The 14600-nt window shown below is 41.0% G+C and overlaps 2 protein-coding genes across 2 annotated transcripts; one reads left to right on the top strand and one right to left on the bottom strand.

Annotated features, from left to right (window-relative positions):
- The first annotated feature begins 724 nt into the window (after window positions 1–724).
- On the top strand, window positions 725–2329 carry RAG2 (recombination activating 2). The gene has a single exon (XM_054275420.1). It carries the CDS (start codon window positions 725–727, stop codon window positions 2327–2329), a length of 1605 nt encoding a protein of 534 aa, XP_054131395.1.
- Window positions 2330–10350: 8021 nt separating this feature from the next.
- On the bottom strand, window positions 10351–13473 carry RAG1 (recombination activating 1). The gene has a single exon (XM_054275417.1). The coding sequence runs from the start codon at window positions 13471–13473 to the stop codon at window positions 10351–10353; it is 3123 nt and encodes a 1040-aa protein (XP_054131392.1).
- Between the last annotated feature and the right edge of the window lie 1127 nt (window positions 13474–14600).

The following is a 14600-nucleotide window of genomic DNA, read 5'->3' as shown; positions in this document are numbered from 1 at the left end:
GCCCGCTGGCTGCGGGGCCTGGGGCAGGCTCCCGGCCCGGAGCCTCCTGCCGCCCCGGGGGAGCCCGAGCCCCGCCGGACGAGGCTCCCGCACTGGGGGGCCCGGAGCTGCGGCTGCCGGGAGGCTCCAGCCCGGCATCCCCGGCCGCCTCGGGCAGGAAATCCCGGCTTGCGGCATCTCCGGCGCCGCTCCCTCCGCCCCGGGCGTGCCCGGGCCGGGCCCCGCCGGCAGCACACCGGCCCGGCCCCGCGGCCGCACTCACCGCCGCCCGCTCGCTGAGCCCGCCGGTCCTGATTCCCCACGGCCGCGACAAGGAAGCGGCGGCCGGGCCGGGCCGGGCCGGACACCCGGCGGGAACTACCGGCCCGGGCACCGAGCGGGAACTACCGGCCCCAGCAGCCCGCGGGCCCGCGTTCCCCTGGGAGCGGCCGCGCCCGCCCCGGGAAGCCGCCCCAGCGCAGCGCCGTGTGCGGGCTCCGTGTGCCGACAGCCCGTGTTGAGCACAAAATCCCCAAAATACCGCGGAAATGGTGCACGCCTCGTGCTTGACTCACGTCTCGAGACGCAGAAAAGCGTGTCTGTGTGGGTTTCAGAAGTGAACTGCAGCGCAACTTCCACAGGATTTATTCAAGCTGTGTTAAATAATTGTGATAGGATCTAATCACCGTAATTGTGATAGGATCTAATTGATCTGTTTTGTTTCTTTTATTTTCTCAGCCACAATATGGCCCAGTCAACAGACAGAATGTCCCTGCAGATGGTATCCACCGTCAGTAACTCATCCTTGCTTCAGCCGGGCTTCTCTCTCCTGAATTTTGATGGGCATGTTTGCTTTTTTGGTCAGAAAGGATGGCCAAAGAGATCCTGCCCCACTGGTGTTTTCCTTCTCGATATAAAGCAGAATGAGCTCAAAATGAAACCTGTCTTCTTCTCCAAAGACTCATGTTACCTTCCCCCTCTCCGCTACCCTGCTCTTTGCTCGCTCAGAAATGGTGCAAGGGCTGATGAGTACCAGTACATCATCCATGGTGGTAAAACACCTAACAATGACCTTTCTGATAAGATTTACTTTATAAGTTTGGTTAGCAAAACTAGCAAGAAAATGACATTCCAATGCATTGAGAAGGACCTGGGTGGAGATGTGCCTGAAGCTAGATATGGGCATACAATTAACGTAGTTCACAGTCGAGGGAAAAGCATGAGTGTTCTCTTTGGAGGGAGGTCGTATACTCCTCTTGCACAGAGAACCACTGAAACATGGAACAGTGTAGTCGACTGTTTGCCATCTGTGTTTCTCATTGATTTTGAGTTTGGATGCTGTACATCATACATACTTCCAGAGCTTCAAGATGGACTTTCTTTCCACGTTTCAATTGCCAAAGATGATACAATCTACATCTTGGGAGGCCACTCACTTCAAAATAACACCAGGCCCCCCAACTTGTACAAGCTAAAAATTGATCTGCCCCTGGGCAGCCCGGCTGTGACCTGCACCATCCTGCCAGGGGGGATATCAGTGTCAAGTGCTATAGTGACCCAGATCAGTGACACTGAATTTGTCCTTGTTGGTGGCTACCTCTCAGACAGCCAGAAACGGCTGGCATGTAACACCGTAGTTCTGGAGGATAATAAGATAGAGATTGTTGAAAGCGTGGGCCCAGAGTGGACACCAGATATTAAACACTGCAGAATGTGGTTTGGCTGTGATATGGGTGAAGGGTCTGTTTTGCTGGGCATTCCAGGGGCCAACAAACAAATAATCCCAGATGCAAACTACTTCTACATTTTGAGATGCAAAGGAGCAGAAGAGGACAAGGAAGAAGTGATGACACAAACTTGCAGTCAGACATCAAGTGAAGACCCTGGAGACTCCACTCCATTTGAAGATTCGGAGGAGTTTTGTTTTAGTGCTGAAGCCAATAGCTTTGATGCTGACGATGCTGATACTTACAATGAAGATGATGAAGAAGATGAGTCAGAAACAGGCTACTGGATCACCTGCTGTGCCAGTTGCAATATTGACATCAACACCTGGGTCCCTTTCTATTCGACAGAGCTCAACAAGCCTGCAATGATCCTGTGCTCCAGTGGGGCTGGCCACTGGGTCCACGCACAGTGTATGGATCTCTCAGAGACCATGCTTCTACGTCTCTCAGAAGCAAATGTCAAGTATTTCTGCAACAAGCACATTGACCTTAATAGAGGGCTACAAACTCCCCAAAAGGTGGCGTGCCTGAAGAAGCCACCCATGAAACCATTGCGCAAAAAGAAACCCCTGAAGTTATCAACATCAGCGAAAAAGTCCTTCCTTCGGAGACTCTTTGAATAGGTTTACACTGCTGATTTGTATTCACCTGGGAGGAAATGAAATCACAGGCAAAGGCAACAATGGTTGAAGCAATGTGGGTTATTGGAGCTTGAAGAGATCTTCTTACTTCAGTTATCTCAATGTTTTTGTTACATTTCAAAGCACATGAAATTTTTTCTGTCTCTTATGTGTATTTTTGTAATACCCAGACAGGGACCCCATCTTGGAGAGCACTGTGCAAACACACAGCCAGACACTGGTAAACTGTGTGCTGAATTTTGTGCTATAACTGAATTTTATGCTAGAACTTACTCCCCAGTAAGTTTAATGGAATTGCTGGTAGGGTAAGACATTGTCCCATGTAGTCAGTGCTGTTACCATCTGTCCCTTAAGAACATTATATTGCCCATTTAAATTTTTTATCTTAGTCAGTAGTTCTAGAAATATTTGACCTAATTTATAGCTGCATTACTCTAGTTTTATGTTGGTGTAATGAAATAAAATGAGACTAATTATTCTGGTTTTAAACAAAAGTAGTGGTTTTAAGTCCCTTGTGTCAGAAATAATGAAATATTCAGATACTGAGGGTCAGTTTTCTTCAGGGACTTCCATTATGGAAGGCTTACATATGGAGAATTTAATTCTGGATAATTAATTTTTTATTTTGAGAGTTATGGAATGATTATATGTCAATTTTGGCTACAGTTGAGGAATATCATCCCACAGTAAAAATTAAATTGCTTTTTTTAAACTACTGTGTTCATCAACTGCTCTTTATGTTTGTATTTTTTTAAATTTAGTAAGATAATAAAGTTTATAATGAAAATTACTGCAGTTTTTTTCATTGATTCATGGGTAAATCAAATGCTGTAAATCCTAAAGTTTACAAAAAGACAGCAAACATGCTTGGGAGGTCCATATGAGGCCTGATGAGGGATCTAGCTTGACAGCCACCCCATGCTGAGCTCCCATTGACTTCAGAAAAAATTCCTTCTGATGAGCAGGACTTTTATCCAGGACTCCAGGTCCTTCACTGCCCATTTCTTTCTCAGCTTTCCCAGGGTGACTGTGTAGAGTATGAAAGCTTAGAAGTGCAAACTGTAGCTCAGAGGGATTCATTGAGCCAGTGGAGCATTGTGAGGGTAGGAACAAATGCAGTTGGCTTCTCAAAACATGAGGAGAAGATTGGATTCAGATTGGAAAGGACAGTGTCAAGGTTGAATAGCCCAAGAGTTTACTAAGATTTTTGTGGATTCTTTTATTGGCTATTTGTGAAGCCTCATCATTCTTGGCATTATTTTTTATTTTTGTTTCTGCTCTAAACAGCTTTTCAGAAAATCAATACCAGCAGCTCAACATTTGTGAGCCAACAATAATAGCTCAGTATTCACAGTCCAACTCTCATGCTGGATCCCTGAATAAAAAAGAAAAACAGGAGCAGCTGTCAGCTATTTGATCACTATGTGCAGACCCTGAGCAGCCACTCCTTTACAAAGCAATGTTTGGAGCACAGAATTCCTGTCAACACAGACGTGTCTGCACAGTACTCCCCTTAAAACCTTAGCACCCCAAGTGAACAGCAAAGAAGAGTAAAGGGCAACTGTACAAAGTTTTCTTTTACAAACTTTTCATGTGCTGAGGGAGCTTAAAGTTTGGATTGAGCTTCTAAAGGGGAAGTATATCACCCTGACTGCCCTCTCTACAGCCTGTATATGGGTATAAATTCATGGATTTCAATGCCAGCTTCCCTTTTCCTTTGTTATGTTAGTTTATGTAAGCTCAGAGTATGTAGTGCTGTATGTTTTTCCAAAGAGTAAGTTAATATCATGCAAAGTCCCTTCAAACTGATGTTATTTAATAGTCAATGTCCCCTTTTGAAGGTTAGTCATAGGTCTTAGAGAGCTGAATTGTCATTAAAATGTATCTTCATCATGCACTTATTTACATCAACCAAAAAAATCCACACCTACATTAAAGCCACATCATCTCAGCACCTACATAAAGGGACAATATACTCACACAAAAAACCTCCCCCCTTGCCATTTTGCAACAACAAAGGGATCCCCACAATTACTGGGCTGCCCATAATTATTGAGTTCCCTGGCAATACCCAGTCTGAGTTTTTGCCTGTTACCTCTCTCAGTTACTGTCATTACCTCAAGTTCCTTGGACAGCACACTGTATGACAAATTTGTCTGCTAGTGCAGACAAATAAAAAAAATGGAAATATTTTGTGATGGGAAAGCTCAACGCTGGCCTAGCAAAAGTGACATGTGGCCTGGGATAAAGCCTTGTGGCTCAGGCGCTGGTGGTGTGGTTGCAGCATGCTGGGAGCAACTCTGAATTTCCAGAACTGACTCCTGCAGCTGCAGTGACTCCCTGAATCCCTGGGAGCACAAGCACACATTGTGGTTCTTACCTGAGCTGTTGTTCCTTACTTAACACTGTGGCTATGAAAAAAGCAATTCACAGTCAGACTTTATGTTATACCTCACTGGGCCCATAACATAAGTGTACTGTGTATTTGAGCTGTTTTTTTTTAAATGTATGGTTTATTTGAGTAGGAGGGGAAAATTGCTTGGTTAAAGCATGTCCCAGCTTCACAGTGAAAGGCTGTACCAGCAGCATTAAATCACATCTCAGAGGCTGTAGCTACTGCAGGAGAAAGAAGTTGTAAGTAAAACAGAAAATATTTGAAAGGACTTGAACATAAAGAGATACACAAACTTCAGCCTGTGAAGAAGACACTTGACACAGCACTCAAGACTGCAGAAAGCACCTAATTTCCTGAGCCAGGTACTCCAAAAGCATTCATTGTCTTCAAAACCAGCTAATCAATACAAGATGTTTCTTGCTCAGGCAGGTTAGAATTAACAGATAAGATGAAGTAGATTTAAGTGCAGAAGTAAATCTCTATTGTATCTGCATCCAATTGACCTGTGTGTTTTGTAATTGCAGTAAGCAGCATCATGGTTCCCAGACACATTTTAGTAACACTGTATTGCTATTATCAGCTTCTATGAGAAGAGTATATGGACTTTACTGCTATTGAAAGGTGCTTGGACCTTGAAGTACCTGATTAATTTACAGGAAAAGCACAGCACAAACTTTACTGGTAGCACTAAAGCATGTGTTGTCGTTCAGAGTGACTCATTGCACCAATGGACCTTTGAAAGGAGTGGAAATAATGCAAGTGGGAGCCAAAAGCAGAAGGAAAATATTGAATTCAGATTGAAAAGGAATTTGTTATTTACTGCTGAACCCTATGTAATAAAGACAGAAGGACTGGCTTACTTCTTTTTCATGATTGGTGACTTCAGTTCCCTCTGTATTTTATTTCCTACCCTATTCCATTTCAAACATGACTAACTTTTGGGAAAGGCTTGAGCCTTTGAAAATCAAACTCCAATTTGTTGTCTCTACATTGAAAACTGTGGCACTGTGGAGCACATTTTTGCTTTGGAAAAAAGGCAAGAGAATAACCTCATAAACTCTGCAGTTTCTCAATACATAAACATGTACAGGAACAACTGGGCTCTGGCCATTCCACAGATGTGCAGGACACCTTTGTAGAGATGGTGGTTACTTGTCCACTTGCTCAGAATGCCCATCTCCAGAGGAGGAGTATTAAAAATGCACCTCTTGACCTCTCTCCTGATGCTGCTAGAAAAGCTGCTAATTAAATCGTCTCTAATGTTTCTTTTTGTATCATGGACAATATTAAGCTTGATGAAAAAGGTACAAAAGCTCCTTAAATACTTAAGGAAACAGTACCTGTAGCTGGTCAGCTGCTTGACAATCACACCATATTCAGTCCCCTAAAGAAGCACTCTGAGGAGGTGTGACAGACCTCATTATTCTTCATCTTATCTCCACAGGACTACATGGCAAGTAAAATTCAGTCAGTTATTACAGATTTAGGAGTTAAGGAGTTACATCATCCTCATTTACCAGAAAACTGTCTGAGGCTTAGGTTTTTGCTTTATATGGGCTCTGATTTTTTCTATCCAACAATTTTTTTACTTGAGGCCAGATGGAAAAGCTAAGTTGGTGATATAAAGTACAGATATTAGATCTCTGGTTGTCTGATTACACAGGAAATCATGTAGCTTAATTTGCTTATCATTGGTTCCATTCAAACCAGTTGGTTCACATAAATCTCTTAACCTGTAGATATCATTGTAAGGAAGAAAGAAAGATTTTTCTGAAGTAGAATAAAGCTAAGCTACAAATAGTGGTAGATTGGAACTAATCTTTACAGCTTAACCTCTAATGAGGAGCCAAACTTTGATGCAAAAGATACTTAATGTATTAGCATGATGATAAAAGTGCAAGGCTGATTTTACATAAAATCTGGGATGGTATTTGTAAATTAACCAAAAGACATTTACAGACTAAATAAAACTGGTTTTATATCAGTTTATTTATATCAGTTTATTTAACTGTCAAAAAGCTGCCTGTGAGGAAGGGTGTTGAAAGGACTGCTGAGATTCACAGAGTAATCTTCATTTGTGTTAAATTAGTGACTTCCAGAAGAGGGCTGGAATTACAGCTGCCTCTGGGTATTAGAACACCCTAACTGTGAAAAGCTTCCACAATTTAAATGAAAACTAAGACTACCACTAGGAAATTATGTGCATCATTGAAAAACTGTGAGAAATAAAAAGTCAGAAACTTAAATATTTATAAGGCTTTTATTTTAAAGTGGTTTAATGAAATAAGAAACTGTAATACAGTAAGAAAAGGTAAAATTATAAAGCCATGCAGTGAAACAAAGCAAACAACTCAGTGTAGTCAGAAATTAAGATCTTGTAAATATCTGAAGTTTGTTTCTGAGCTACCTGATTAAAAATCAAAGCTAATTTGTGTAAAGACAATATAATTATTCCTGTGAGGAAGAAAAACATGTGGTAGCAGAATTGTGGCTTCTAACATAGTTCATATAATTTATGGCAATTCACAATACCAAACCCTGGAAGAAAACAAAACCAAACAAAACCAAGCAAAACAAGTTACATAATGTGATTGTATGAAAACTATAGTCAATACAATTTCAGAACAAGGTGGTAATTATTTACTGTAATTACTGAAGGATTTGTACCAGTAAAAAACAGAATGTGAAGGTTTGAAAGAGTACCATGAATAGAAGTCTCTCCATATTTCTAAAGCCTCTTCAAAGTCAGAAGGCTTGACAACAGGCTGCATAACCAAATGATGCACCTGCCTGCAGTCAGGATTTGTTGGCCTTCCAGTGCATGGCTGGGTGCATGCAGCATCATTATTTCAGCTCTGTTTACAAAATCTTCACTTGCAGGTACCTACCCTTTAGGTGTTTGTTCTAATGAGCTCAAAATTCTCAGCTGATTGACAGAAAGATGTCAACAATGGGGAAATAGAAGATTAAACTAGATTCAAGTCTGAAAAAACAGAAAAGGGAAAAAAATAGTAGTACTTCTCTGTATTGTTTATCCTGCCCAGAGCTGGTAGAGTGTGGAATGTGACTTTATAGCTTAAAATATCTCACAAAAGAGTATTGCCACATGGCACTGCATTCCTCTGTCCCCACTCACATTTTGTTCACTTTTATGAGTTACCCCAGGATGTAAGGCTTGTCTTAAGAAACCATGTGTGCAAGGATCAAACTTACTCAGCCCTTTCACAGACAGTGAGACCAATCACTTGCTGTATCAGCAGTCTGTTAAATTGAATTGGGAATTTGACCATGTTTCAGTTACAGTCACTGAAATAAAATATGCAAAATTAACAAAGTCTGGTCCCTCACTCCATGCCACAAATTCGTATCAGTATCAATGCATTGCCATGGATGACTTTGCATTACTTGAAATTCACTCCTTTGCAAAGGCAATGCCTTAAGTATATACCACTTAAGTGGAGTGAAGATCACCATGAGATGAGCCAAGATTGTTAAACAAACCCCTAATTCATTCAAGCAAACTCAAGGATACAAAACAAGGTAAAACAGCTGTCCCAAATATACATACAGAGAAAAAATAAAAGTGTGCAACTATTTGTATAATTAAATATATGCTGACCAAATATGAAAACTATATCTGCAAAACTATAACTGCTAGAGAATGTTCTTTATAACTGCTGTTTGTACTCCCTAGGAAACAGGTCTATTTGTGGTATGCATTTATAGTTATGCAAAACTATTTTTATGCTTTATAGGAAATACTTGTTTTCAAAGAAATTAAAAAAAAATTAATCCAGAAATGAACACTCAGGAAGTGCAGATATAAATGATGCATCATACAGAAATTTCTGTAGCCCTCATGACTGCTTAGAAAAAAGACTCTTTCCAACTGCAGATTTTGACATTGTGTTAAACTCTGTTTAAAGAAATAATGTTAAACTAAAATCCTAAATTAGACTATTTTAAAAACAGTAATTTAATTAGTTGAAACCAAAAGAAAGGCATAATTAGCTCTTAATTCTATTTTTTAATTGTCCATAAATGGTAAATGCCAGATCCTTAAAGATAAACACCATGAACGAGATACTACAAAACAAACCACAGACCATTAATTCTTTTAAATTCATTGTTCACTTACACTCAGAAACCAACTTCTGCCACATCAAAATGAAAAAAAAAAGTGAATTCTTTTAGATCCGTGCTTTGATTGTTTCCGCATTTAACCTTGTTTCAGAAACATTACTGCAAACACAGTCACACCCTAGCCACAGATGCAGATCTGTGAAAGGCTGGATGATTTGGAGGCATTTCAGGTACTTGAGTATGTTTCATGAACATGTCAGTGAATTAAAGTCATAATTTTATGAATTATGACTATACTAAATATCACTTCAGAAAGACAAATACCAACTAAACACTGCTATAATAGTGAAAAATATGGCATGCAGAAGTTTCAAGGGAGTTTATTGCTTTTTAACTAGTCATGTAAGCAGCTATCTTTGAGGTTAATAAATATTATCCCTCTTTTACAGATTTGGAAAATGAGGCAGTGAGAAAAAGTTTGGTATCAGATACAGGCAGAGTACAGCAGCAGCAGTCAGGGAAATACCCTGCTAGCGTGTATCTGATCAAGGTAATAACCATCTCCTGAGAAATGGGACTGCTGTGACTAAAGTCACCTGGTGAAAATGTGCACCTACTGGTATTAATGAGGATTTACTGGTGACTTCAGTGAGGCCAGGAATTCATTCAATAAAACTGTACACATGCAAATTGTACTATATACTGAAGTTACCATAGAAGTCTAAAATGCTCATGAAGCAACAAGCTACACAGCAGAGCTTGAATGTACTTTATATAATGAGATAACCACAAGGTACTGTAAATCCTGATTTAGGAGCACAAGTTTGCCTTTCAGAGTAAACAAGCTATGATAAAAATATCTTCTAAATACTTCAGCTACCTTTCCTATATCTTCATATAGTAAATTAGCATGATGATACCATCATCTGCTCCTAAGCAGTACTACAATATATATGTTAAATAATAATATTTCTACAGTATGTGACATCAAAGTTTGCATTTTTAGTAAGTATTTTCTACAAAAATAACTGAACTTTATCCAAAACAATTATCCAACTCTCTCACTGATGAATCTTTACTTATAAAACCCAAAGAACCATCAAGAAAATAATCAAGCCCTCTTAAAAAGTAAACAGCAAAATATTCAACAGGATGCAAACAAACAGCAATGCTCCTTTGCAGCAACTGTCACAACTTTCCACAATCATATTCCCTCCCAGCTAAAACTTGCCATAAAGCCTTGTTAACTTTGATTTTGTCCCTTAGAAACAATATGACCAGAACAAAACAAAGACCCTTCTTTGTGATTTTTTTCTGCTTTCATCTCATATAACAACTGGTAAATGCACCAGTGCATTGCCTCTTGGAAATGCCCAACACACACATTTTATTAAATGAACTCCTCTCAGCACCTTAAGAGAGAGTGTAAATCTCAGACTTCTCTGTACCTCTGCAGGTTCAAAGAAGAATCTGATTCCTTGCAGGGAGACACCATCACAAACCCAACACCAAAGGTGCTGTACATTTAGAGTTCTGCTGAATCATTGTTTTCCAACACCTCCAGTGGCAAAGAATCACCTAAACTGCCCTCTGAATCAATGGTGAAGTTCTGGCTTTTTAATGTTTTATGAGCATTCATGAACTTCTGGAGGTACTTGGAGGTATATAGCCAGTGGTGCTTCAAGACATCCTCCATCTCATAGACCTTGGACTGCCTGGCATTCATTTTTCGGAACCTCCTAAACAGTTTGTTTCCAGACTCATTTCCTTCGCTTGCCCAGGCCCCAATGGACCCATCTCTTTCAATGATTTCAGGAACATGAGCAAGCGTTTTGTGGAAATAATTTGTAATCTTGCCCTCATATCTGTACTTGAACTTTGTAGATAAGAGCTCTGCAAAACGCTGTGAATTGAAGCTATACTGGCACAGCAGTTCTGGGCACTCCTTGGCAGGGCATGAGGATCGCCACACTGGCTTCATCTTCAGATAAAGGTCCATTAGTTCTTTTAGGGCTTCATGCCTTTCCTCACACTTAATTAATTCACATACTGCCTCTACAGTCTCTTTGGACATGAGCTTTCTAGCAAAATTTCCACTCATCTTCAGCATAGGCTTCAAGTTCATCTTCTTCCTGAGGTGTTTGTCAAGAGTCAACTGCCACCTCTTCCTCTCCTCTTTAGACACATCAGGATTCTTGTACAGTTCACCAATCTCCATCTGGAAGATCCTGTAGAATTCTGTTGCATTGCCAATGTCGCAGTGCAATGCATCTATGGAGGGAACAGTCTCAATAAAAGGTTTGGCTGAAACACCCTTCACTCTGTCACGGAGCTCATCTACAGACTCGTGATAGGGGTTGGACCTCCATATTTCATATCGCTCCAGATTTTCAGCATGGCTCCTGGTTATGGAGTGGAAGACCAGATTCTGGGATGCCTCCAGGCGCGTTGCATCGCACAGGGTACAAATATAAGTGGAACCTGAGGCCTCCAGCCCTTCCACTTCCCGCAAGAGTTTCTCATCATATCCTGTACCCCTAAAGACGAATCTAAATGTTCTCAGGATGCCTCCCATTTCAAGCAGCAGTTCACTGTTTTTCATAGCCTCTCTTTCTGCAATGAGGGGGCTCAGGATTGCTGTCAGGGTTTCATGATCTGATTCATCAGCCAGCATAAGGCACAAGGGCTTACAGCACAACTCTGAATTGGGCTTTACTTCCTCAAAGATCCTCTTGCTTTCATTCCCATGTGCTATAGAAATGTTCATGACTGTGAAGGAAAAGCGAACAGCCTTCTCTGGGACAGCAGGCCCACTTCCATGCTTCTCACTGACATCTCCCATTCCATCACAGGACTCTTTTACTACCACAGTGAAGGGGCCATTCAAATAGTCATCCAAGTTTTTTGCTTTCATGCCTTCCAAGATCTCCTCCTCCATGTCCTTTAAGGCACAAACCAAGGCCGCATCATATCGGAATCTCTTTGCAATTGTGTCTACTGGGTAATCATCAATTGAGAGTGGCAGTCCTGATAGTCCATCTATAATTCCCACTTCTGTGTTAGTGGATACATTTTTCAGGGGAGGTTTCCACTCAAATGGGTGATAACCCGGTAGGAGGGCTTTCTCAGCAGTGCGAAGAGCGTGCAAAGGCTGGAAGATCTGCCTCCCAGTGACAGCTTTTACTGTTCTGTACATTTTATGATACTGACTACAGCTGAGAAACGTGTTGATTCGGATGGCCAGACAGACAGCAGGATGAAGTCCAGATCCCCTCCCTTGCATTATAGCCTCCAGTTCATCTGCTTGTTTGTGCTCATTTTTTGCTCTCAGAGCTAGCAGGAACAAAGTCATGCATACCGCCTTTATATCCCCACCCTCTTCTTTCTCAGCAAAAGCCTTGACTTGACGTTTCAGCTCCCTCAGACGATGTTTCTGGGCTCTCCTCGTCAAAGACAGGAGGTGCTGCCTCGGTCGGCCACCTTTATTGATGTAGCTATAGAGCTCTCCTTCTTTCATCTCCTTGTGGCCAGAAAGGTGTTGGCCATATTTTCCATGTGAGATCTCTTCATCACATTCCTTTACAGGGCATCTTATACTCAGATTATCAAGGATGTTCAGGAAGGATTTCACTGGTGTTACCAGATCAGTAGGAAAGCAAGGATACCAGCAGGAGGGGCAATAGCTGCCCATAACCCTGATACATTTAAGGATGCAAGTTCTGCAAAACAGGTGCCTGCATGTTGTTTCCACTGGATCTGCCAAAATATGATCACAAATCTGGCAAGAAATGGATTTAATGAAATCTACTGGGTAATCAACTACAAGCAGCTTGGTGCTGAGATGTATATCCTTGCAATTGACAATCTCTTTCATTAAATTTTTGTTGTTTATCTGTGCTTGTTTGAGATGTTGGTTCTTTACACCTCTGTTTAGCTGAGCACGTTCCCCAGTGGTTTTGACACGTTTGCCACGTTGCACGCTTAGGGGCTGGCTTTTTCTCTTGACTCCTCGTCTGGTAGTGTGGCAGACATCACAGTTTGGGGAATGGGGCTGCCACTCCATTGTGCTGTTTCTAGGAAAATACACTTCACATAGAGTATTACTGAATTTTCTATGTATAATACTCCAACAGTTGTGACAAAATCGAGTGGGATGGATAGTGTCAACATCCCCTCGCACATCAATCTTGAAAACCTTAGCAATAAGATCTGGCCAAGAAGTTGCTGTTTTTTCTTTCTTTCTCAGAAGCCAAAGAGTTTCATCATCCACTGGCCCATGCACTGGGTAAGTTGTCTTGGAACAATCAGTTTTAAATGAAACCCCACAGATGCGGCAGAGTTGCTTCAGATTGTTCTGATGAGCTCTATTGTCTTGTGTTTCCATGGCATGGGCATCTTTCTCAAGTCCCTGCCTATTGCCCGTTAACTCCATCTTTTCTCCTCTTGGCACTGCTTCACCTTCATGCAGGATGATTTCTTTGTTTGAAGAAACAACCTCTTCTGCCTGATCTTTGTGTATGTGCTGGCTGTCATCAGAGGCTGTTTTTTCAAATGATCGCAATTTAAAGAGCTTGAATTTCCATTCAGAAAATTTTGTGTATGTATGCTGAAGTTCTTCAGGTAGGTCCATTTGTGATGCTACTGACATCTGCAGTCTCACAGAAACCAGGTCACCTGAGAAATAGAAATATGTAAGTTAGCTTAATTCCCAAATTAAAAGGCTGTCCACTCAATATATAAGATAAATTCCCAAATTTATTTTGACTTGGATCCTGAGGCATCACATGTCTATTTGCTCACCTGTGCACCTTACATGAAGTAAACATCAAAATCTGCCCCGTCCTTCTTTTGCTTGATGGAGCTTACCATAAGTAAAGCTACTATAGACAACAGCATTACATTCTAAAAGTTGGTGATTCTTTTAATGTGAAACTGGACTCAACTGATGTCTGAAAGGTAGAATTTTGTGTGTTCATGCTAGGTTATCTAAATCAGCAAACCCACTGCTCTCATGTTCCTTTTTATTTCTGAATCTGGTCAGAAGTGTTTCATACACAGCATTCCACATGGGCAGAGCAGCACATACCACTTAATCCCAGCCTAGACTTTATTCAGGCCTCAGTTTTGTAAGGTACTTTAGCGTGTGCTTAATGAGTAGTTCCATTAAAGCAGGAGGACTGCGTTCTCTGTTGATGCAAAGCACTACAGTTCCCTGAACTCCAAAGGGGATACAGCAATGCATACTGGCTTCAGATTTGATCCTGGGAGAATATTTATACATTGTATATTAGTCATTCATTTAAGTACCTTGCTGAGATCTCTCTGTAAGGGTTACTGGTACTGGAAATCTGAAAATGTGTGTGTAAATTTGACCCTAATTTTAGCTTTCATAGATGTGCAGCCAAAAGTAATATCAATGTGGTTTCCATGAAAATATGGTGTGTATAAAAATAAATACAAGACTTTCACCTCAAATAGAGAAACTTTTTGCTACTGCATCAGACCCAGAAAATAAAATTGTATAGAAACAACAAGAGTGACTAACCTATTTTTCATTACCTGGCTATGAGAAGTGCACAAGGTAAACAAACAGTATAGAGAAAATTCAGTTATGTTTTCTGACCTATTTTGGTTTTACTCTCTGCTTGGTGTGAGTACTAAAAATGCGGAAGACTGTGCCTTAAGACAATGCACTAGAACTAGAAATTACATAGCTGTGATTTCTTTTACTGATCTTATAATCACTTAGTAATCCACATAACTTACTAGAAATCT

The sequence above is a fragment of the Melozone crissalis genome, unplaced genomic scaffold (assembly GCF_028551555.1).
Source record: "Melozone crissalis strain CALT ecotype California unplaced genomic scaffold, PUWL_Pcris_2 ptg000018l_1, whole genome shotgun sequence".
NCBI lineage: Eukaryota > Metazoa > Chordata > Aves > Passeriformes > Passerellidae > Melozone > Melozone crissalis.
This window is presented reverse-complemented; position numbering and strand designations above follow the sequence as displayed.